The 23,561-nt window shown below is 40.3% G+C and overlaps 1 protein-coding gene across 6 annotated transcripts; it reads left to right on the forward strand.

The window, feature by feature from the left end:
* Positions 1 to 4,440: 4,440 nt before the first annotated feature.
* SSBP1 (single-stranded DNA binding protein 1, mitochondrial) lies at positions 4,441 to 21,416 on the forward strand. Of its 6 annotated transcripts, XM_014546742.1 has the most exons (8): positions 4,457 to 4,563; positions 5,211 to 5,273; positions 7,138 to 7,198; positions 7,794 to 7,934; positions 8,155 to 8,242; positions 9,535 to 9,623; positions 14,477 to 14,550; positions 21,242 to 21,416. In XM_014546742.1, the coding sequence occupies exons 2-7, from the start codon at positions 5,250 to 5,252 to the stop codon at positions 14,518 to 14,520; spliced, it is 447 nt and encodes a 148-aa protein (XP_014402228.1). In that variant the 5' UTR covers positions 4,457 to 4,563; positions 5,211 to 5,249; the 3' UTR covers positions 14,521 to 14,550; positions 21,242 to 21,416. The 6 variants fall into 6 exon arrangements, with proteins under 6 accessions (XP_005875084.1, XP_014402228.1, XP_005875085.1 ...); XM_005875022.2 differs by lacking the exon at positions 21,242 to 21,416 and having other exon boundaries at positions 4,441 to 4,528; positions 14,477 to 15,468; XM_005875023.2 differs by lacking the exon at positions 21,242 to 21,416 and having other exon boundaries at positions 14,477 to 15,468.
* The last annotated feature ends 2,145 nt before the right edge of the window (positions 21,417 to 23,561 follow it).

The raw sequence follows: 23,561 nt of genomic DNA on the forward strand, positions 1-23,561 counted from the left end.
GCAAGGTCAACCACAATTTGTGATTTATAAACAGGTATATTAAGAGTATGCAATGTGTAGACCAGAATTTTTTGGTTATACTTGTCTTCTCAGGCATTGACACCTACTACTGTGAGGGTCTACTCCAGTCCTATAGTGCAGCGGTTCTCAACCTGTGGGTCGCGACCCCTTTGGGGGTCGAACGACCCTTTCACAGGGGTCGCCTAAGACCATCGGAAAACACATATATAATTACATATTGTTTTTGTGATTAATCACTATGCTTTAATTATGTTCAATTTGTAACAATGAAAATACATCCTGCATATCAGATATTTACATTACGATTCATAACAGTAGCAAAATTACAGTTATGAAGTAGCAACAAAAATAATTTTATGGTTGCGGGTCACCACAACCTGAGGAACTGTATTAAAGGGTCGCGGCATTAGGAAGGTTGAGAACCACCGGACTCTACTCCATTCCTATAGTGACACCTGAATGCACCTGGTGTCAGACTCTTGGTTTCTCTCCCTCTTCTTTTGCTGGGCTCCATGGGAGCAGGAAGTCACCAAAAGAGTAGGTAGCTGCATAGACACTGCTGAGTATGGAAGGGACTGGGTCTGTTTTCAATTTGCATTGTGCTTTCTGCTTTTTAATTCATTCATTCATTCACTCATTTTAAACAACCTTTTCCATGCTTCTCACACCAAATTATTTGTGAATACAAAGAAAGAGGGAGAGATTAGTGGCATAATGAAGAAAGACCCTTTAAGGCCAAATGATTGGATATGGTTGGATAGATGTAGGTGATCAGGGAGAAGTTTTAAACATAATTCCAAAGTTCAGGTCTGGGAGAATCTTGGTACCACTAACAAAGATTAAAGGGGACACACTGTCTTTGAAGGAAAGGGTACATTTAATGTTTCATTTGACTGAACCGCTCAAATGGAAGGATTTTAAAATAGGATATCATTGAAGGGCACTGACAGTAGTAACTTAGTGGGTAGAATGTAGAATGATTAATACCTGTGCAAGGACTGAAGGCAGTATAATAAAATGGAATAAACATTGCTAAGGGAGTCACTTAAAAACAGTCAGGAGGCAATTAAGGAAGTGAGGCCCACATTGTGCCACAGTTCTTAGAGCAGCTATTAAGTTGTTACCTGTTGCTGAACTCAGCTCAAGGCCCAGCCATAAACATCCCAGGAGCCATAAACATCTTGGAACAAAGATGATACCTGGACATATAAGGACCTTCCTATCCTTCCTTGTAGTTTTCACCGCCTCATTTGCATACTGGAACCAACCAATCCTGTTAAACTGGCCAACAATTCATTTGCATGGAAGAATTACATTTTGTGGGTTTTGCCTTTATAAACCCTGCCTGCCTTTGTTCTCTCCAGAGTGCGGTTGGGTTGCTACCTAAATCTGCCTTGTTTGGATTTGAATCCTTTAAGACCCCAAATAAACCTTTGTTTTAGAGCCTCAAATCTTTATTAACAATGGCATTTCAAAAACTAAACTGTGAAGGTGGAAGTAAAACTTGAGTTAAGTATCTAGAAATATACTCTGAATGAAAAGGGGGCTATGCAATAAACCTGACAAGCCCGGGGTGTGGTGGGGAGTGGTTGTTGGTGGTGGTGATGGTAGGGGTGGCACATAGCAGGCCTGGCAAGCTCAGTTACCAAAAGTAAGCCCACAGGATAGTCTGATCACAAATTCCTAAGTGGGCATCCCAGGTGTTTGGCAGAGGCCAATCTTTAAGTGAGCTCTGCCCATTGTTCTTATGCATCTAGGATAACCTACTAGTACTGTTATCGGGGAAGGACATATAATAAGAATAGAACCACAGCTGTCTAATAATTATTTACCTTACTAATGATAGATGAGAAGTTTTCTTACAGACCCTGGAAACTGGAGGATGAAACATGCCTGTAAAAGATAAGATACCTCAGAGCCCAAATGAGTCCATTACTCAAACAAGAAACACATTTTGAGAACAACCAAGGACAGGATATGGTTGGATAGATGTAGGTGATCAGGGAGAAGTCACAGCTGTCTAATAATTATTCACCTTACTAATGATAGATGAGAAGTTTTCTTACAGACCCTGGAAACTGGAGGATGAAACAAGCCTGTAAAAGATAGATACCTCAGAGCCCAAATGGGTCCATTACTCAAACAAGAAACACGTTTTGAGAACAACCAAGGACAGGACACGCTTTGATTTGGTTGCTGCACCTGGACCCTGACCCCCTCTGGGAGTTTTTCTCAGGAACACTGACCATTCTCTGGTCCCAGGAAGGGGCCGAGCTGTTTGTAACATCATAGAAGACTAGCCACCTTGTCGTTAGACTTTGAGCTTCTGAAGGCCAGACTGCAGACCCTCTCCTCCCCCCACCCCTTTCCCTGTTACACTTGTAGCTCGCAGCTGCATGTAGCTATCTTCTCCCTCATGTGTATATAACCAGCCAACTGGCAAGGGGGGGGGGTGGTCAGAGCAGATTTGTGTGGGTGACAGACTGCTCTCACACACTGCCGGCATTATTGGAATAAATGCTCACATATGATTCAACCCTGTCTCCACTTAATTGGCTCAAGTGGTCACAGGCAGCCCGACCCCTTGGTTGTCCAGTTATAGTACCTTTGAAATGTCAGAGTAATTTCCTTTTTCTATGCCTGGAAGACACAACCCTCAGCACCAGAGCACAAGACCACCAGAGTGTGAGGTCACAGAACCCCTTGTTGTTATCTTGTCTCTGAATACCATCTCTATGTGCTGTAAATGATATTAACTATCCTTTACCCACCAATGTAAAAGAAGCACAGGGTGTCCCAAAACAGTGTATACACACTTTAACAGCTGATAGCTCAATTTTGAAAATGAAATGTATTTTAATAAACACTGCCTTTATAATCATCCAAAATTTGCTCAGCACGATTTTTTTTCATTGATTGTGTGTGCATACATTTTGGGGGGACACTCTATATGTTTCTCCATTTTGCCTTTTATCCAATCCTAGAGGTTTCCTGCCACCCCCTGCTTTCTCCCAGCTCCTTAACCTACCATCAATGGATTTCATGCATCTTTCTTAAGTCTTCTCCTTTGATTCTAATATATAAAATAAGCTGCAAAACTTCCATTCTATGGAGCATTTGAGATCTTGCTCCCTGGCATATGTCGTCAGTTTGGCTCAATAAGCTTGTAAAAATTCTCCACAGGTTTGGACTGTCTACATTGACAATGACAATTAGTAAGTCTACTTTTAGAATGGGTTAACGTGTGTGTTGGAAACCATGTTAAGCCATTCATATTTTTTCCTTCAAGGGCAAGAATAGGCATTGAAAGGTTTTCCTGAGGAAAGTTGCGTGTTGGAACGATGTGGAGGGTTAAGGGCAAGAATAGGCATTGAAAGGTTTTAAGCTGAGTCCTGAGGAAAGTTGCGTGTTGGAACGATGTGGAGGGTACCTTCCTTTCTAGAAGTTGGGCAGTGCCAGGGCCATGATAAGGGGGAGACCCTTTCTGGCCTGTATTCTGCAATCTGTGGGGTTCCATACCCCTCTTCATTATCAGGGCCAAGATTAGGGTGTGAGGCAAAATATAAGGGGTGTCAAAAAAACCCACCTTTAAGATTAATAATATTTTAATGCAATGTTTTTAAAATATTAAAATAAAAATATCCACAATTAACAAAATACCAGAATTTTAAATAAAGGTAAGACCTGTAAGCTGAAGTTAATTAAAATTATTATTTAAGACACTTGTAAAAAATGTTGTCAGACATGGCAATTCTTGCAACTGGAAATAAGAAGTAGATATTGAAAATATTGACCATTTTATGTCCATTAAAGCCAGGAAAGTAAAATTATAATAGTTTTCGGTATAAATAAAATATTTAAACCTAAAACAATATTCTGAGTTTTAACACACCAACTTTTCAAATATTCAATATTTCTTCAAGTAACTTTAGTGTTCTGAAAAAAAGTTTTTAAATACATAAAACTATAGGAGCACATATTTTCCCTTGCGTCTCAGAATACTTGTATTTAACTAAGATTTAAATTTTTTGCTCAGCACGAATTTTTTTCATTGATTTGGACTTTTTTAAACATTGAATTAAAATATTTACCTTGATTGCCAATTTTTTGGCGTCTCCTTACTTTGCGCTCTAAGCCCTATCCCCACACCTTTTTCTTGTTTTCTGCTTTAGGAGGTCGGGACCTTTCTAGTGTTTTCCAGAGGCGGAGCTATCTTTTGTGCCGCCTACCTCGCCCCCTCCCGGGCCGGGGTGGGAACCTCATCAAATAATTTCGTTTCATGATAAACTTGAAATCAGCGCCACTCACCACTTGGCGGTGTTGAGCCAGAAAAAAAAGCTCCCGGAACTAACGCGTTCTGGGGGCGTGTTTCCCGTGGCGATGGCCGGCAGCATTTCCATCAGGCACGCCACGGCCTTTCCGGTTTCTCCTTCCTCTCGCGAGTCTTGCGTCACGGCCGCGTCGGGAAGTGTCCTCCGGGCTCGGAGCTGCCCGGCTGGAGCGTCCGGTGAGCGCGGGAGGAAGGCGTGAGCTCTGTGCCAGGTGTCCGTGCAGCCCCGCGTCGGTCGGGAGGTGGTGCTGTGCTGTCGCTGTCTGTCCCTTCTCTTTCCGCGCGGGGAGGACTCCGCGTTTCCTCTCCCCTCTACTTGGCTGGTTGGGAGCGCCACTTTAGAAAGGGCACCTACCCATCCTGGCGGTGAGGCCGGAAGCCCAGGAATCTGCCTTAGTCTTTACTAACCGGGATGGAGGCAATTTTTGCAGCAACATGTTTCCGATTTAAGTCCCTTCATGACATTGTAATATTTATGGAGCCCTCCCTATGTGTTAGGAACTGTTTTAGGTGGATTGGACTTGACTGTAAGTAAATCCGACAAAAATCCCTACCCTCCGGGAGTTTGTCTTTTAATAAAAATTTAGAAGACAATAGAATGGAAACGAGAATAACTCAGAATAAGAACTTTTTGTATGGGTCGGAGGAGGAGGAAGTTAAAGGGGATAAAAAAGATACAGGTGTAAGGTTTCTTTTGGGGGGAAAACTCGTCAAAGGTGCAGAGATGTTGATGTGTTATGGTCATAATGGATTGCATAAATATCAGGAATGCAAGTTAGGAATTTAGGATTAGTGAATTTGTGCTCTTGCTATATGATGTAGTATTAATTTACCCCCCCCCCCTTTTTTTTTCCTTCAGGAAAGGACTAAAGATTAGATTGTAGGAAAAGTAGAAGCAATGTTTCGAAGACCTGTATTGCAGGTAATCAATCACTTTTCCATAATTGTGCTGATTAGATTTCTTCAGGCTTTTGACTGCAGAGGCAAAAGAGCTTTGAGCCCACCCACTTTATGTGTACTTATTTGATATGGAGGCTTGGAGACAGATTTTACCTGTGTAAATAATGTTCACTAAAACAGAAATATTTTCTAGTTTTTCATATATATGTATAATGGGGAGTCATTACTTATTAAAACATGTTACTTACATGTAGATCAGTTCTAGAACATTTAAAATCTTTATTGATCCAAAGACTGAGAATCATTGTCCCAGCATTTTTCTATAAGGCCATGTGGTTCCTTTTCTGACCACCTACCTTCTTTTTTTGTGTGAAATTTTATGAGAGTTTGTTTGAGCCAAAATGCGGACACATGCCTGTGAACAAGTACTCAAATGCTCTGGAGAATAACAGTTTTGCATCTTCTTTCATGATGCTATTGAGATTAAGAAGGAAATTTAGGGAAGATTACATGGAAGTGGGAGAGAGCAAGGTGGGGATTGCATACAGCGGTTCTCAACCTGTGGATCGCAACCCCTTTGGGGGTCCTTATAACACTTTCACAGGGGTCGCCTAAGACCATCCTGCATATCAGATATTTACATTACGATTCATAACAGTAGCAACATTACAGTTATGAAGTAGCAACGAAAATAATTTTATGGTTGGGTCACAACATGAGGAACTGTATTTAAAGGGCCAGAATGTTGAGAACCACTGCATTACAAGGTAGTTAAGATTATGTACTCTCTTGAGGGTGGTAGTTGTGGCTTATTTCCAATGTGTGTTAACCTAGATGCACAGAAACAATGGCTTGCTTCAGGCAGAGATAAACCTTTCACTACATAAAAGTTATATGCTTGGGGAATGACTACCCACCATGACCTGCCCAGTTAGGAATTTAGGGTCAGATCACACTGTGAGGTGACTCTTCACAGAAGAGTCCACGTAGTCTGTGCAGGATGATCTTGATAATGCAGAATAAGTTGAAACTCTTTTCTTAACAAAAACAAACAAATATATATATATATATTCACATATTTATACATATATATATACACATTGACAATCATTGATAGGCTGCCTCCTGCACACCCTTACCTACCTTCTTTGTTGTCGACTGCCTCCCAACCCATCTCTGCATACTGAGGAGAGCAGCCAAAGGTTCTGGGTTCTAGGCATGACTTGCCACTTGCTTTCTGTAGGGTTTTGGGCAAGTTACTTCATCTCTCTGAACTTCATTTTTTTTTTCATCTCTAAAGTGGGGACAATTTTGCATAGTTTATAGGTATATTCTGAGGATGAATTGATAAGAGCTGAAGCACTTAGCTGGAATTGAGTGACGACAGCTGTTATTATCATTGAGTGCTGCTGTTATGTGCCAGCAACTACCTTTCTCTGACGAACTGATTTGGACATATCTTTGTACTTTATCAGGGAACCAAATTTGTTTATCTTAGACCTTTTTATTGGCCTATTGAAAGCATGAGTTTTTTCAGCATATGTTGGATTTTACCTTTTGTGTGCAGCCACAGAAGCATCATAAACAGGAGGGTTATCACAAAAGAAACAGGAGAGGGCCATAAAGTAACTTTCTCGGGCATGCTCTCTAGTGCCTCCTTTGTACCTTTGGGCTCTGTAGTGGGCTGCCCGTAAGTGTTGCATGGTCCTTCTGGCACCGTGTGATGGAGAACATGGGAAGCACGTCTCTTGTTTTCCGTGGATGTATATGCTGTAGGAGCAGCTGACTAGATGGTGACCAAATGTGAGTAGGTCTTCTGTCTGCATTTGCTTTTCCCTGAAAATTCCAAAAACTTACATCCATTTTATTCATTTTTTCCACTTTAGGTGTTTCATAAATTTGTAAGACATGAGTCTGAAGCAGTAAGCAGCTTGGTTCTGGAAAGATGTAAGTGGTAGCTAATTTCCACGTTTAAAGTATATTTGTAGCAATGTGCTAATGTTCTCTCAAATGTGTTGCAGGGGTGCACTGGTGTTTTATAATCTGTAAGTCACCATGCCTTTGGCTCACATTTGCCTCTTGGATCTTGGCCTTGCCCCATCAGGCTGCAGGGCCTCGTGTAAATTGGGCCTTTCTTTCTTTATCAATCAGATCTCACTCCCTCTTGTCACTTTCCTGCCATATAATTTCCTTGAGTCGTAGTTGGTTATCTAAGTTACCTAGCGTTATGTGCTATTTGTCTGAGGGACTGAAAGTTTATGAAACCCGTTGTTTCACAGAAATATTTTCTTGTATTTATAAAGATTTTCAGATCTTAGATGTTATTTTAGTGACACGGTTTTTTTAAAGGTATTTTAAAGAAGAATTTAAGATAAAGAGCTTACTTAATACTGGTATTTGTTTTGTGGGCTACTCTAAGAATAGTTTCTCCTTTCTTACCAACCCTTTTTTCCTCCCAACTTCTCATTATTTGTTACTTCAACTGATTTCCCTCTTCAGGACACTTCTCTGAACCTCATTTTATCTATACATTGTATTTCAGCCCTGAATCGTGTGCAGTTACTGGGGCGAGTTGGTCAGGATCCTGTCATGAGACAGGTGGAAGGGAAAAACCCAGTCACAATATTTTCTCTAGCAACAAATGAAATGTGGAAATCAGGAGAAAGTGAAGCATACCAAATGGGTGAGTATAAGTGACTGGGGTGATAATTTTATCAGCAATAAAGAGACATTGTTTAGTTTTAATTAACTAGAGATAAGTTACTTTTAGAAAAGACCGTTCTTCTCTGACTTTGTTTTGTTCTCTTTGACACTGCGATGTTGGTTTTGCCAGGCATGTTGTTCTTTGGCATTTATTTTGTCTGCTGGCATTTGTCACCATGTTTCCTATTCTTGTGATTTAGGTGATGTCAGTCAAAAGACAACATGGCACAGAATTTCAGTATTCCGACCAGGCCTCAGAGATGTGGCATATCAGTATGTGAAAAAGGGGTAAGTGGGGGCAGGAAGAATCTTACAGTTTGAATGGTTTAAAAACTGACAACAGTGTTCTCATGAATTGTGTAACTCCTTTGTTCCTGAGTACTATCAATTTATATTAACTCAGGAAATATTCATTCAGTGCTTAATAGTATATGCAGGTGTTGTTCTGTGTGAAAGGTGTATAAAACCTGGTTTAGCATTCTAAGAACTTAAAGTTTAGGGAAAATAGGACGTGAATATAAATAGGAGCAGACGAGGCCAGAGGGAAGGCAAAATGTACCAAGTGCCCCGTGAACAAGGCAACAACACTGACGGCTGGGTCGTGCGTCTTGTCCTCCACATGATGGCCTTAGCAGAGGACCTGGAATGTGAAGCCTGGCACAGTGAGGTATTATGGTCCTATACACATCAGTTTTTTATATTTGACTATTTTATATAGGCTACATAGGTCCCTTTAGAAATGCTTGTATTGATTATGAATAAAAAGTGCTTTTTCTAAATCCGCAGGACAAAAGGGTGTGTTTAACAGCAGTTGTATTCACAGTTAACATATTTCATGAAAAGTAATTTCAGCAGCCACTGCAATTTCAATTTCTTTCCTATAACTGCATGCCTTTTCTTCATATGTACCTCCTTCGCCATTTGTGTATGTATGTCTGAATAATGTGCATATACACATATAAACATGTAGAAAATTTCTAGGAAAATGTCTATGCAATTTCACCTAGTGTGTCTTCTAGCTCGTCCTTCTAGATAGTGCAGAAATAGTCTTAGTAATTAATTCTGAGTGAAATACTAAGCTGAAAACCTCTATTTAGAATTTTAATTATCTAAGTCTCTTGAGGAAAACTTTAGGATTTGAAAAACAAGTGAAAATCAAATCTGTTAGGGAGTCCAAAATCAAAGGTCAAGGAAAATGACACATTTGAAATCAATCCTAGATATTTAAAGGCTGTCACTAGATTACTCTTTCATTTTTACTATCTTTGCCTTTAAAACCTTTTTTTAAATTTTAGCTTAAGATTTTGAACAAATTTTTTTAAACTTCCTTATGGACCACAGTCGCTCAAGGATGAAAACATTGTCCTTTTTACTGAGATGAGTCATTTTACTGAGATGAGAATGTGTGTACATTCTGTTTCAGTACACTTAATTTTGAACTTTATGAAATAGTAGTAGCAGAAATGAGGTTATGTGTGATTATATATTTCATCCTTAGTGTATTCTCATTACTGCCCCTGATCTGACTCTTGTAAAGCATATTAGAATCTCCAGACTAAAAACTGTACATTTTATTTCAGGTCTCGAATTTATGTGGAAGGGAAAGTAGACTATGGTGAATATATGGATAAAAATAATGTGAGGCGACAAGCAACAACAATCATAGCTGGTAAGCTTGTGATAACAGCTGTTCTTTTCCCCTTCTTTAAAAGCTTGGTTGTGTTATAAGCAACTTTCACTGGGACTGAGATACTGATGCTAATGAGATTGTAAGGCAGCTCACTAGAAGAATGCTGAGTGTGCTTTGTGGGCTTGCTATGAGTTTCTACACTTACCTATTCCTTTAGAAAATTATCTCTACACTCAAACCGTCTTAGTTCACAAGTAATGTTGAGTAGAGTATACATTGAACTATCTGTGCCAGTTCTTATTGTTGGAGTTAGAGTCTTTGAAGGATATGGCCTAAATAGGGAGAAGCATGTGGGAAGATAGAGTTAGATTAATTGAGTGGCATTAGACATTTGTGCAGGTTTACTAGTATTCAGAGCCTCTTTGGTACTTACCATGATGCTTTTGTTTTAAATCACTATTCTCATTAAAATAACTTAGAAAAGATGGACACAGAGTTTAAAGAAGGTGAAGAAGCTATCCCCTAGAGCAGTTTTCAAACTGTTTTGAAAATTCTACAAAAATTTTGAAAACTATACCCATTTGGACATCTTTAAATTGACATTAACATTTTTTCAATATAATATTGTATTAATGGATCTAAATATAGCAATTTGATATCAGTCATCATTTTTTAAAAATCTATGAACAAGTTCTTCAACATTTGGAAATTTTATAGTACAGTCATGCACCGCATAATGTCGTTTGAGTCAACAAAGGACCACATACACAGCAGTGGTATTACCTATATATATAAAAGCCTAAGCGACCGTTCAACCATCTGACTGGTAACTATGACACGCAATGACTACCCGGGGGCAGACGCTCTGACCAGTAGCTATGACGTGCACTGACCACCAGAGGGCAGATGCTTAACGCAGGAGCTGCCGAGCTGTGGTGACTTGGCAGCTGCAGTTCTTGGGTGACACACCTAGAACCAGAGAGGAGGGCGACCTATTCCAGGGTGTGTCACCTGAGAACCGCCCTCTCGCAATCTGGGACCCCTCGGAGGATGTTGGAGAGCCGGTTGTGGCCTGATACCCTCAGGCCAGGCCAAGGGACCCCATCGGTGCACGAATCTGTGCACTGGGCCTCTAGTCCTATATAATAAAACCCTAATATGCAAATCAAATGGTGGAATGACTGGTAACTATGACGCACACTGACCACCAGAGGCAGACGCTCAATGCAGAAGCTGCCCCCTGGTGGTCAGTGCACTCCCACAGGGGGAGTGCCACTCAGCCAGAAGCCAGGCTCATGGCTGGTGGGCGCAGCAGTGGTGGCAGGAGCCTCTCCCACCTCCACAGCAGTGCTAAGGATCCCTCGGAAGGTGGACATCCCCCGAGGGGCCCCGGACTGCAAGAGGGCGCAGGCCAGGCTGAGGGGACCCCGCCCCCTCACCCCCCAGTGCACGAATGTCATGCACCAAGCCTCTAGTAATATAATGGAGCTGAAAATTTCCTATCGGCTAGTGACATCATAGCCATTGTAATCTCAAGCACAGTGCATTACTCACGTGTTTGTGGGACGCTGGTATCAACAAACCTACGCTGCCAGTTGTATAAAAATACAGGATATACAGTTATGTATAGTACATAATACTTGATAATAAATGACTGTTACTGGTTTGTGTATTTACTTTTTATCATTATTTTAGATTGTACTCTCTCTACTTCTTAAAAAAAACTTTTCTATAAACAGAATGGGTGTTACACCCAGCAGCTCTTGATTGCATCATTTTTTCTTGTGCTTGACTTAACCCTACCAGACCGCTGTACCGATTTTTTGGTAATTTCCACACAAAGGTGGAATATTGACACTAGATGAAAGGTAGATGAAAGGTAGACCTATCTACAATGTCTCCAAGTTCCATCATATTCTAACCACTTGTTTGCATGTAACTAACATTTTTCTATATCATGTTGGTTTTTTCTCTTTAATGCTCAGGAGCCCAGGTATAGGGAACCGTTAGGTTCAGGGCCTCAGGTCTGGTAGGATTAATCTTGTGTATTTTTGTACAGTAATAGGCTGTACAGACTTGTAGCTTAGGAGCACTAGGCTATATCATACAACCTAGATGTGTAGTAGGCTATACTGTCTAGGTTTGTGTAAGGGAACTCTACAATGTTTGCACAACAATGGAACTGCCTAACAAACGATACCTCAAAACCTATACTCATCATTAAATGGCACATGACTGTATTCCCTTTTCTCTGAACTTGTTTTCCCATCCCATTTTCTCCTCTGAAGCGTATCTTAATAGATTGTGTAGTTAAGCATCTTCTATTACTCATCCAGTTATATTTGTAAGAAAAATACATACATAAATAGAAATTTTAAAATATTTTTTAAAATTCTGACAGTAAGATGCTCAATGTTACATTTCTTCTTCATTGTGTTATCATGGTTCTTTTTTCCCCATTCTTGGAGAAAGTGCTAAAATAAGACAGTAGTTAAGAACTGATTCTGTTCTTTTGTTCATTTTTATGGATATAAACACCGAGAAACTTTGTTTTTATAGATAAGTAGATGAGAATGAAAGACATTTTATTGTAGTAATAATGTCTCAATGTTTAGGATCTTCTGAGTCATGCCAAAATTATTTAAAAATTAAATTTTTCATTTTGGAAAATGTCACACATACAAAAGTGGAGAGAAATTTTTTTAAAAAACATTTATCATTTAGCTTCAAAATTATCAACTGAGAGCTGATACTACTTCATCTAAACTTCCAGCCACTTTTCCTCCACCTGGGTTATTATGAATTTCAGATGTTATATTATTTCATCCATAAATATTTCAGTAGGTACTTCTGAAAGATATGGGCTCCATTTTAAACACAGCTACAGTGCTGTTAAGAAATTACTGTTAAAAATTGTTTTTACCAGTTATCACAGTGTTCAGAATTCCTTGATTGCTCAATAAATCCAAACATTATCTTACATTATTACATGTGTCTTAAGTCTCTCTCATTTTTTTTAAACAACAGAAATTTATTTTCTTACAGTTCTGAAGGCTGGACATCTGAGAACTTAAGTCTCTTTTATTAATCCTCACCAGAAGATATTTTTCCATTGATTTTTTTTAGAGAGAGTGGAAAGGATAGGGAGAGAGAGAAAAAAAAATCAATGTGAGAAAAACACATCGATTGGTTACCTCCCACACACACTCTGACCAGGGCCAGGGATCGAGCCTGCAGCTGAGGTACATGCCCTTGACCAGAATCAAACCTGGGATCTTTCAGTCCACAGGCCAATGCTCTATCCATTGAGCCAAACCGACCAGGGCAACTTAAGTCTGTTTTACTTAACACTTTTTTTTTTAAAATGTTTCTCTTCCTTGCTCCAGAGTTCATGTTTTACCCACCAGACCATATTGGTAAATTACAATTTGTTGTAAATAATAATTACAATATGTATTTTCTTACTGGCTTTTTTGAAAGTATATTGACCTTAAAAACCAGCATGGGTAATTTTCTGCCTTCATCATCAGACCTTAGACAAGGTTCTTCATGACCATTTTGTTTTCATAATTCTTGAGTGTCTTGACAGTAAATCATTTCCTCCATGTCCTGTTCTTCCTTTGGCCATATCCAACTGTTCAAATTTTTTTCCAGATCTCCATATGGTATATAGATCTACACCTATGATTTCAGCAGTGGGAAACCAAGCTTCTAATAACATAATAATTGACAATTTCTAAATCTCTATTAACTATTTATTTATGAAGCATTTAACACTTTCATATTTTACTATAAACCAAATGTGTGGGCTAATTTTGATTGTGTAAATTGTTATGAACTTAGCCAAATGGATGCATTTCAGATTATCTGCCTTTTTGTGTTTTTCTTGTCACCAGTGTTCATATAGATTTCTAGATCATAAATGAATAGGTCTTTAGTGACATTTGAATTGAAAGGAGTTTAATTTGGTTGATCTGTTTCATAGGCTATATTTTTTCCTCCTAGGGACCATGTCTATAACTTAAAAATAACCACCAGCAGATGGCACTCTTGTCTTTACACAGTGATGCAGTTCTAACAATCTCTTCTGAAATAAACATTCTGCACCAAAATATTCCATTTTTTGAAGACTGGATAGTCAATAAATATTCAGTCATTATATAATAACCATTTTTAAATAATTCCAAAGTTAAAAGAATCTAGATCTTTTGGAGTTATACAGGAAGTATTACTAATTCTTTTTCTTTGCATGTCCTAAACTAACTCCGTCTGGAACAGCATTTTAAGAGTAATGTCTGATGTTCTTAGATAAAAATGTTCTCTTTGTAATATTGATTAGTCAGTCTTTTCCAAAGAATGAGTATATAAAAAGTCATTCTGTTTTAACATTTAAAAATAAAATGTCTTCTATGTGAGTGTTCAAACTTCCTTTAAAACATAAATAAATCTGTCCTTGCCGACAAGGCCATGTGTTGAACCCCGTCCTTCCCCCCACCTCCAGCATGAGGAGTGTTATGCCTGGTCCTTTTCTACGTGAGGATGTGCTGCCTGTTTAATGGCACCTGCCTGAGCATTGAAAGCTTTGAAGTTTGTGACTTGTTTGGTAGAGAGTCATTGCTGAGAAGACCTTAATTGTCTAGGGAAGAAAAGAAATATGCCACCTCTTTTAACAAGGTCTGAATTGTTGACAGATAGCCGAAGCCCAGCTTTGAGCTCCATCCTGCCAATTGTATATACCTCTAGGGAACAGCAAGAGTTGTTCAGTATTTTGAGAATTGGCATAAAATCCTTTTACGTAACAGCACTGAAGTATATATGTATTAGAGGGGAATGATTAAATGGGATGGGAAAAGTGTTCTGAAAATAATATTTATACTCTGGCTTCTTTACAGATAACATTATATTTCTGAGTGACCAGACAAAAGAGAAGGCATAGAGCGGACCACTCTTCTTTGGCCAGTGTTTGGTATAGTCTCATTTCCAAATCATGTATAGTCTTTATAGTTTCTAAGGACAAAAATTAAAATATTCTTTTATATAAAATGATAATATTTCTCCTTTCTCCTGACTGTTGCTCTCCACTTCCCTTTTTGTGCCATCAACCTTGGTAGTTGCTGTCTAATGCGACATTCACTAATTGTTTATTCTTTTAGGGGTGGTTTCTGTGTACAAGTATACAGAATAGTGAACTGTCAGGTTCATCTGTGCTATAGCAAAGGAATAATGTCCTTTGGGAAGACCCCTTGGTTTTTGTGCGCATTTCTGCTATAGTATTGATTCAGTATTTATTGAGCATCACTATATGTTAGGCATCTATCTCCCTGTTGTAAATATTGATTTTCTTAGCTGTTTGCTCTGTGTGCCTGTACTTTAACCAGAGCTTGGCATAGAACAGACAGTGGATAAGTCTTGAAAGATGCATGATCCCAGTGGGATATTCAGCGTTAGCCCAAAGTGAAGGGAGTTGCTGAGCTGGTTGGTATCCAACCTGCCTTCTTCAAATCTTTTGTTTGTGGACAGTTTCAATAGTAGCATTTATGAAATGAAGTTTACTAGCAATAAAGACCTGAAATATAGCTAGGGGTGAAGTAGTTCATCTCCAGAGGATGGTACAGGGCTCTGGTTCTGATTCTCTTTCCTTTTATTCTCATCCAGAACTCTCAGGGAAGTCCCCTGACCAACCTTTGACCTTGCCTCCCTAGGTTGGAGCCTCAGTATGACATTTTCCTTTCCTTTTTCCACATGGTCTGGATGCACATATACATAAGAGAAACTTGTGTACGTGCAGAAAATTGTGTGCTTTTATTATAAGGTTCTGGAAATTACAGAGTACTAATAATTTACTAACAAGGATCACATGAAATAAACACAGCTTTTCAATGCATCTTTTAGTACTTAAAGTTTGCGTCAGTCCTCCACAGGTTCGCCTCTAGTTTGCTGCAGGGTTTTAGAGGTTGGCTGCTATAGAAGTTATTCATTCCATCTGGGTCAGGCCCAGCCTATGTATATGTGCCCTGGGGTACACGTCCTCTCCCCTCTGCCTGAGAGCATGCTGCTCACTGAAGCTTAGGAGGTGCTGGACTTGAACAGGTTCAGAATTCACACACTCCATATGGACTCTTAATGACCACCTGAAAGGAATTCTGAGCCTGGGCCACAGGGGCAGAAATTGTGTCCTACGGGATCCTCGTAAGCCGAGGGCCTCTTCTCCAAACTCCCCCTGCAGACTTCCTGAAGGGCCTCTTCTCCAAACTCCCCCTGCAGACTTCCTGAAAGGCTCTGAGGCTGGGGTGGCAGAGCCTGCAGAGTCAGGTGTTCAACGCGGAGGCCTCAGATGTGCTTTGTACTGCAGACCTGGCGATTCACATCAGACAGGTTGTGGGAGTACCAACTCTGCCCTCCCACCGAGGCAGCCCCGTCTGCTTCTCCCAACATGTCTAGGCATAGAGGAGATATGTGGAACCCAATAGCAGTAATAGAATATGGGGATCATCTGGTCCAAGTGTGTCCCACATTTCCCTTTTTCAGATATACCTGCCGAAATCTGCCCTGTGACTGATTTTGAGATTCCGTGTTAGGTGGAGAGAGGAGTATGATACATAGAACAGTGGGAGAAAAAGTATCAAACAGCATGTGTGGTGTTATCCCAGTCCGCCCCCCCCCCCCAAAAAAAAAAAGTTGCAATTAATGTAATTATATGCTTAGAAAAGTCTAGAGCAGCGGTTCTCAACCTGTGGGTCGCAACCCCTTTGAAGGTCAAACGACCCTTTCACAGGGGTCGCCTAGGACCATCGGAAAACACATATATAATTACATATTGTCTTTGTGATTAATCACTATGCTTTAATTATGTTCAATTTGTAACAATGAAATTGGGGGTCACCACAACATGAGGAACTGTATTAAAGGTCACGGCATTAGGAAGGTTGAGAACCACTGGTCTAGAGGAAGAAACATTAAATGTTATGATCTCTGGATGGGGGGATTTTGTGTGATTTTTCCTTATTTCCTTAAACTTTTATATATCCTAATTTTACTTTTTAGCATTGAAAGTGTATTACTTTTATAATAAGAAAAAATAAAGCTGTTTTCATTTTGGGGAAAAGAAACACCTTTCCATTATTTCCAAGGCAGGCTTGCTAAACTCATTCACCTTCAGCTAGTACCGCTTCATGTACTGGAGATGAACAGGTAATCAGACGTTCGTGTTTTTTTCCCCATCATCTGCATCTTGGCATCTCATGCTTAGACACTCACCTCTTTTATTTTTTTTTTCTACCCTCTTTTTCTTTCATTATCCCCTTAATATATGTATACAACCCAGAGCAACCAACTTTAAAGACCAACCCACATGAGATGCACTGTTCACTGCCTATACAGTTTTCAGCCAACATTCATTTCTTAAATACCACCGGACGATTAATCTAGAGATGTCCAAGAATACCAAGGACATGCTTCTGTGGCTGTTTTGAGAATTCCTTTCATTGCCAACCAGGTTACAGCCCAACCTTAGTAGCTCAGGAGAAATTAGTAATAGTTTCTCTTTGTTCCCTAAAGAACATGCAATTCTATTCTTTTTTCTTAAATATATTTTTATTGATTTCAGAGAGGAAGGGAGAGGGAGAGAGAGATAGAAACATTAATGATGAGAGAGAATCATTGATTGGCTGCCTCCTGCATGACCACTGTTGGGGACTGAGCCCACTACTCGGGGACGTGCCTTGACTGGAAATCGAACCATGACCTTCTGATTCATAGGTCGATGCTCAGCCACTGAGCCACCGTGGGTAGGCCATGCAATTCTTTAAGGCAGGTTTACCGTTGATTCAGACTACTCTTTGCCTCCGTCCAGCTCAGCCTAGCACAGCGACATTTTAGTGCGTTGTGAATGTTTGTCGTTCAGTTGGAGTTCACTCAGACACTGACATGAAAATGAGGGCAGGATCATTTTACTGAGCTATCTGTCAGGGTTTGCATTGTGTGCCATGCAGATGGTTGGGAGCAACAGCAAACAAATTTAAAATGCGAGATGATCACAGGTAATGAGTTTAGAGAAATCTCTTACAGTAATTGTACGAATGGCTGACATTTGTGTGCTTACTGCCTGCCAGGCTAAGTGCTTTTATCACTGTCTCATTTAACTTTGACCCTAGGAAGAAGGTAGTATTAGCCTCATTTTACCTGGGAAGAGGGGAACCCTAAGCAGAGGTTGAGTAGCATATTGAAGTCATGTAGCTTAAAAGAGGCAACCTTGAGTGTGAACTTAGGTATGTGAAGTTTTCATTTTGTTTTCTGCCCACTGCCTGTTTCCTGCCACCCTCCCACTCCCATTGCCTCTAGAATCCACAACTCCTCACTGCTAACCTTCGACCAGCACCCCATGCAGGGAGCATATGAATCTCACAGGGAGTTTAATACATAATTGGTGGGGGGAGAATCACACTTGAGGGAGAAATACCTCTATCTTTTTACTCTTTCTGATTTCAGTCTGATAGCTACAGGAAAATAAGTCACAGCTAATGTCTCTACCAGGTTCTCTTTACACATTCCTCTTTTAACCAAGCAGTGCCTCTTCTGGTTAAAGTAAGTTCATTGTGTGTGCTCCTCATTGTTTCCTTCCTATGGAGAGAGAAATTGTTAGGAAGATGGTTCTAGAATTTGTCAGGCTCACTGGAGAAAGATTTGGCAGGTATCAACAATGTTTGAGCCCCCTCTTACTGCTGTATTTGCCTCTGTGCCAGTCCCACAGTCTGTGATAGGACTGTGGATGTTTTTTTCGGCCATCAGAATCATGCAGCCACAGTAATGAAATTTCTCTTTTTGTCTCTTTCCTCTTCATCCTTTTGTTCTCTCCCGTGCTTTTGACCTCAGGGTCTTGTTAGTCCATAAAGTAGTACATCTTGACATTTTAGTTTTTCTGTTGCACCTGTCATTTGAGAAAAAGTGGTCTATCATATTAGTTCCCTTAAGGCCATGCCATTAAAAAGCCTGGATTTGAATCCCTGCTTCCCTCACAAGCTGAGTGGTCTCTGGTGAGTTTCTTAACTTTCCTTGCCTTGGATTTTGGTTGTTTTGTCTTCTGTGAATAAACAGGGACAATAGTAGTATCTACTTTATAGGTCTACTGTGAAGAGCATAATAAATAATATATGTAGCTTATTAGCACGGAGTGACTGGATCAAGTGCACAACACATATGGGCTATTGTTATTGCTGTAGTTATTTTAAACAAGGCATATCACTGTGTCACCATGCCCATTGCATTAAATCCCATAGATACTTATGAGAGCATATTAACTTCAGTGTATTGTACTTGATCTTTTTGTTGTTGTTACTAATGTCCATGGATTACTGAGCACATATCCCTCTTGGGAAATGTTTTGTTGTTTGTTTTTTACTCTTCCATGGCTTTTTACAATTAATTTGGGCATCTGTTTAAACTCAAAAGTCAACTAGATACTTGCGGTATGCCATGCACCCTGCAGGCCTGAGTGTAGGGATGAGTATAACAGGAGTCCTGCATTGAAGGAGCTCCTGATTTAGGTTGATGAGGGTTGTGTGGGGAGGACAAATAGGAGCCTGTGTAGCTAAGTGTAATATGGTAGAAATAAAGTCCTGTGTAGGGCACAGAAGAGCATAGTTAGGTTAGTGTTTAACAGAAGAATCAGGATGGACAAAGGCCCAGAAACTTAAAAGTGTATGAAGCAGTGAGAGAGAAAACCATGAAGAGTGGGTCAGGCTAGATCAGAAAGGGCCTTGAAAGCTTGCAGAGGACTTTGGCAGTGGGAGCTCTAGAAGGTTTTAAGACGGACATCTCATCAAACGAACATTGAAGGCAGGTGAAGGGTTAGAGGGAGAAAGTCTGGAGGCAGTTAGAAAGGGACTGAACAAGCCTAGAAAGGTTGGTAGGGTGGGTGAGAGGTGACATGAGGGGCATTTGGGGTTCACATTGATCCATTTGTTGTGTACCGGTTACGTGTTAGGCTCCTATTAGGCTCAGGGTTGGGGATACTAAGAGCATATACCCCCTCCCAGAGTCTAGTGGTGACAGAAGAGATGGTAAAAGACAACAGATAATTCTGAAGCTCCAGCCTGGACAGCTGTGTGGGTAGTGGCACTTTGTTTCTGAGACTGAGGAATATGGATGTGGGAGCAGATTTGAGAAGAGGGAAGATAATGAGTGTACAGTGCAGTGTTTTGTTCTGTTTTTAATCCTCACCTGAGGATATGCTTTAGTGATTATAGAGAGGGAGGAAGGGAGGCGGTGGGGTGGGCGAGGGGAGACATTTATCATCAGGGATCAAACCTGCAGCATAGGCATGTGCCCTGACTGGGAATCAAACTGCAGCCTTTCAGTGCACAGGACAGCGCTCCAACCAACTGAGCCACAACGCCAGAGCAATGAGTTTAGTTTTGAACATGTAAGTTTAAGCTTATATTTGTCAGGGTGGTGATTAATGAACCTGGAGCTTAGAAGATAAGTTGAGACGAGCAACTTTTTTCTTCTTCTGCCAAATACGTTGTAAATAGATTTTGTGAAATAACTTTTAAATGTCTGGATTCCAGCTTTCTGTTGTGGAAAACCATAATGTGGGAAAGATTTGCAGTTGCCTACTTGTTTTATAATATACCTGGGATTTGTTTTATTTTTTAAAATATTTTTATTGATTTTAGAGACGAAGGGAGAAGGAGAGAGAGATAGAAGCATTAATGATAAGAGAGAATCATGGATCAGCTGTCTCCTGCATGCCGCTTACTGGGGATCGAACCTGCGGCCTGGGTATATGCCCTGACCAGGAATTAAACCGTGAGCTCCTGGTTCATAGGTCGACGCTCAACCACTGAGCCACGCTGGCCCGGCTACTGGGATTTGCTTTAATTGGATATGATGGGATGACAGACATGGAGACAACTGCCTTTGAGAGAGAAGTTTCTTACATACTGTTCCCAAGAGGTGGAACCACACCACACCATGCAGGACCACATGGGAAGCTCCAGGGTAGGTCAGGAGGCAGAAGGAGCAAGGTGGGGGGGGGGGGGGGGGGTGGGGGCGGGGGTTTTTTTTGTTTTTTTTTTTTTTCATGAGGAAAGGATGGATAAGACAGGATAGGCAAGCTGAGCAAGTTCAGGATTGGACCGTGGAAATAATTTCCAGCAGGCTCTGGGCTGTGCAGGCAGCCCCTGGTTGTCAGGTATAGGCCCTGGGGTGATGTTGGGTAGAGGAGGAGTTTGCTGTACTGTAGAAGCCTGATAAAAGGAGGCTAATGGAGCGTATGGACCCAGGGACTTAGGATTGCTTGGTTTGCATAGCAAAGGCATGCTCATGGGCAAGCCATTTACTATTTCTAGGAATTAGCTAAACTTGGGAGGAGGGTGGTCCCTTCCCCTGGTCTGCAAGGCCCCAAGATGTCAATGCATCACAAAATACAGAAAATAGGAAACATGATTAATATACTACCCAATATCCATTATCCCTTCTGCATTTACAGAACCCAGGTGTTATTAGGGGTAACAGTGTGCACAGCTGAAATACTGCATTCCTAATCTTGCAGTTAAAGGTTACCAAGGGGGTACAACAGAAATCATTTGGTGGTGCTTTCAGGCAAGTTCCTTAAACGAGGTGACTCTGTTGGAGTCTTGTACTTTGTGCTTCTCCAGACCCTCATATCTGGCTGTTTCATGTCTGAAATGAAAGCCATCTGGGACCATGAGATGATCTTCAGGATGGAAGACAGAAGAAGCTGGGGTCTGTGATGACCGTGGAGACACCATCAGTCCTGGCAATCTACCTCTGGACTTCTGTGGGAGACACAAATAAACCTTGTTTAAGCCACTTCTTTGTGCGTTGTAGTTAAACCCAATCCTTATAAATGTACACATTTTTACCTTTATTTTCAAATACATGATCAACTCTTTATTCTTACGCTTTCTCTTAGATGAGTTCCACTGCAAGTAGAAGTATAATCTTACCTGTGCTCCCAGAATCCTTCAGGCTTTTACCCGATGTATCACTTTAAGTTTGGGAAGAGGAACTTTGACATAAAATGCACAAAGACTTTAGCCATGGCCTTAAAAAGAGTGAATATAAGCACATTTAAATTATATATATCTTTATTGATTTCAGAGAGGAAGGGAGAGAGAAAGAGAGATAGAAACATCAATGATGAGAGAGAATCATTGATTGGCTGCTTCCTGCAAGTCCCCCACTGGGGTTAAGCCCACAACCCAGGCATGTGCCCTTGACTGGAATCAAACCTAGGACCCTTCAGTTCCCGGGCTGATGCTCTATCCACTGAGCCAAACCAGCTTGGACAATATATAAGCACATTTTTTTCATCAAATAAGTAGTTTAATTTTGCTTGTAGTTTCTAATGAAGGCCCTTAATTAATAGCTCCTTGTTAAATAAAGGAGCACTTAGGTTAAGAAAAGAAATATTGTCCTAATGTTTCCCCTGGCGGAATGCAGACTAGATAATCTGGAGTGAGGAGGCCTCCCATTGCAAAATAACTGGATCCTAAGTATGACATGGACTGCTTTATAACTTGCATATATGTAGCATGAGTTTTTATATAAAATTCTACATTAAAAAGTCCATAAAAATGTTCCAAGTATAGGTGATGTATAGTGCAATGATCCTGTTAATGCTTATGATAATAGTAGTTAACCCACGAGCATATCTGTGCACTCCTTCTCACTAAAAAAAAAAAAAAAAATAGTAGCTAACAGAGAACACTTTTGCATTATATATTTTATAGGCACTGTGTTGTTTAATCACTGTAACAGCTATATAAAGTAGGTACTATTATGCCTATTTTACAGATGAGCAAATTGAGGTTTAGAGAGATTAACTTGCCCAAGGTCACACAACTAATGAGCAGAGGCACTCAGATCCGAATCCAGATCTGATTTGAGAACCTAGGCCCTTAACCAACTAATTTATATTGACTGGTCCCTCCTCATTTCATTTATTTTTGAATCTAAGGGTCAGAAAGGTCAAGAAATCTGCCTAATGTCACATAGTTAGCATAAAGCATTGCTAGGACAAGGATGCCAGTATCCTAGGATACTATCTTCTAGAGTTTTTCCAATTTACCATGGCAGCAGACCATTACATGATACAGTGTGTTATACAGACAAATGAGTAATGTTGAAGGCATGGTAAGGGACCCAGAGGATTATATAGGGTTTCATTAAACACCTGTTGGTTTGAGCTACATCCATGATTTGAGAGTTCATGGGGATCATAGGGAGCCAGAGCAGATAAAGCCCTGAGATATAAGAGAAAGGGGATCTAAGATCTAGTCCTTGATCTAATATTACTGCTCAGGGCCCCATTTCTTCCCTTTTATTTATTGAGATGTCATCAATAGGTGATCTCTAAGGTCTTTAGTGAAGGCAATGGATTCTGAAGCCAGGTGCCTGAGTAAGAATCCCTGCTCTGCTGCTTACTATGAAAATCTCCAAGTCTTAGTTTCCGCCCCTTAAAAATGGGGTCAATAATGTAACTTACCTCATGGGTTGGAAATTAAGTGGCTTACTCTAGATAACTTAAAATTATGCATAGCATATAATTAAGCCCTATGTATATTTGTTATTTTCTAGCTCAGATAATGTGTGATATTAGCAGAAAAATCATCACCATTATCTCTTCTATTTATGTAGTGCACGGAATTCCCTTTCTTTACTTTGCTTGCCAGATGAACTCCCTTTCATTTTTAAAGACTTATCTCAAAGATCATCTCTTCTTTCAAGCCTGTTTCAGGCAGAATTTGGTCCCTTCTCTGTGCCAACATGTTTTTTTTTCTGTTAATCCTCACCCTAGGATATTTTTCCATTGATTTTTAGAGAGTGGAAGGGTGGGGAAGAGACAGGGAAAGAGAAACATCCATGTGAGAGAGACACACATGGTTGCCTCCCCACACACCCCAGTCAGAACCTGGGATTGAGCCTGCAACCGAGTTACATGCCCTTGATCAG

The sequence above is a fragment of the Myotis brandtii genome, unplaced genomic scaffold (genome assembly GCF_000412655.1).
Source record: "Myotis brandtii unplaced genomic scaffold, ASM41265v1 scaffold455, whole genome shotgun sequence".
NCBI lineage: Eukaryota > Metazoa > Chordata > Mammalia > Chiroptera > Vespertilionidae > Myotis > Myotis brandtii.

Excerpts from the sequence above, each read along its gene's own strand:
- SSBP1 (XM_005875022.2), top strand. The coding sequence starts at position 5,250 with ATGTTTCGAAGACCTGTATTGCAG. Across the intron at positions 5,274-7,137 it reads TTCGAAGACCTGTATTGCAG|GTGTTTCATAAATTTGTAAG; the intron begins GTAATCAATCAC and ends TTTCCACTTTAG. Across the intron at positions 7,935-8,154 it reads AAGTGAAGCATACCAAATGG|GTGATGTCAGTCAAAAGACA; the intron begins GTGAGTATAAGT and ends CTTGTGATTTAG.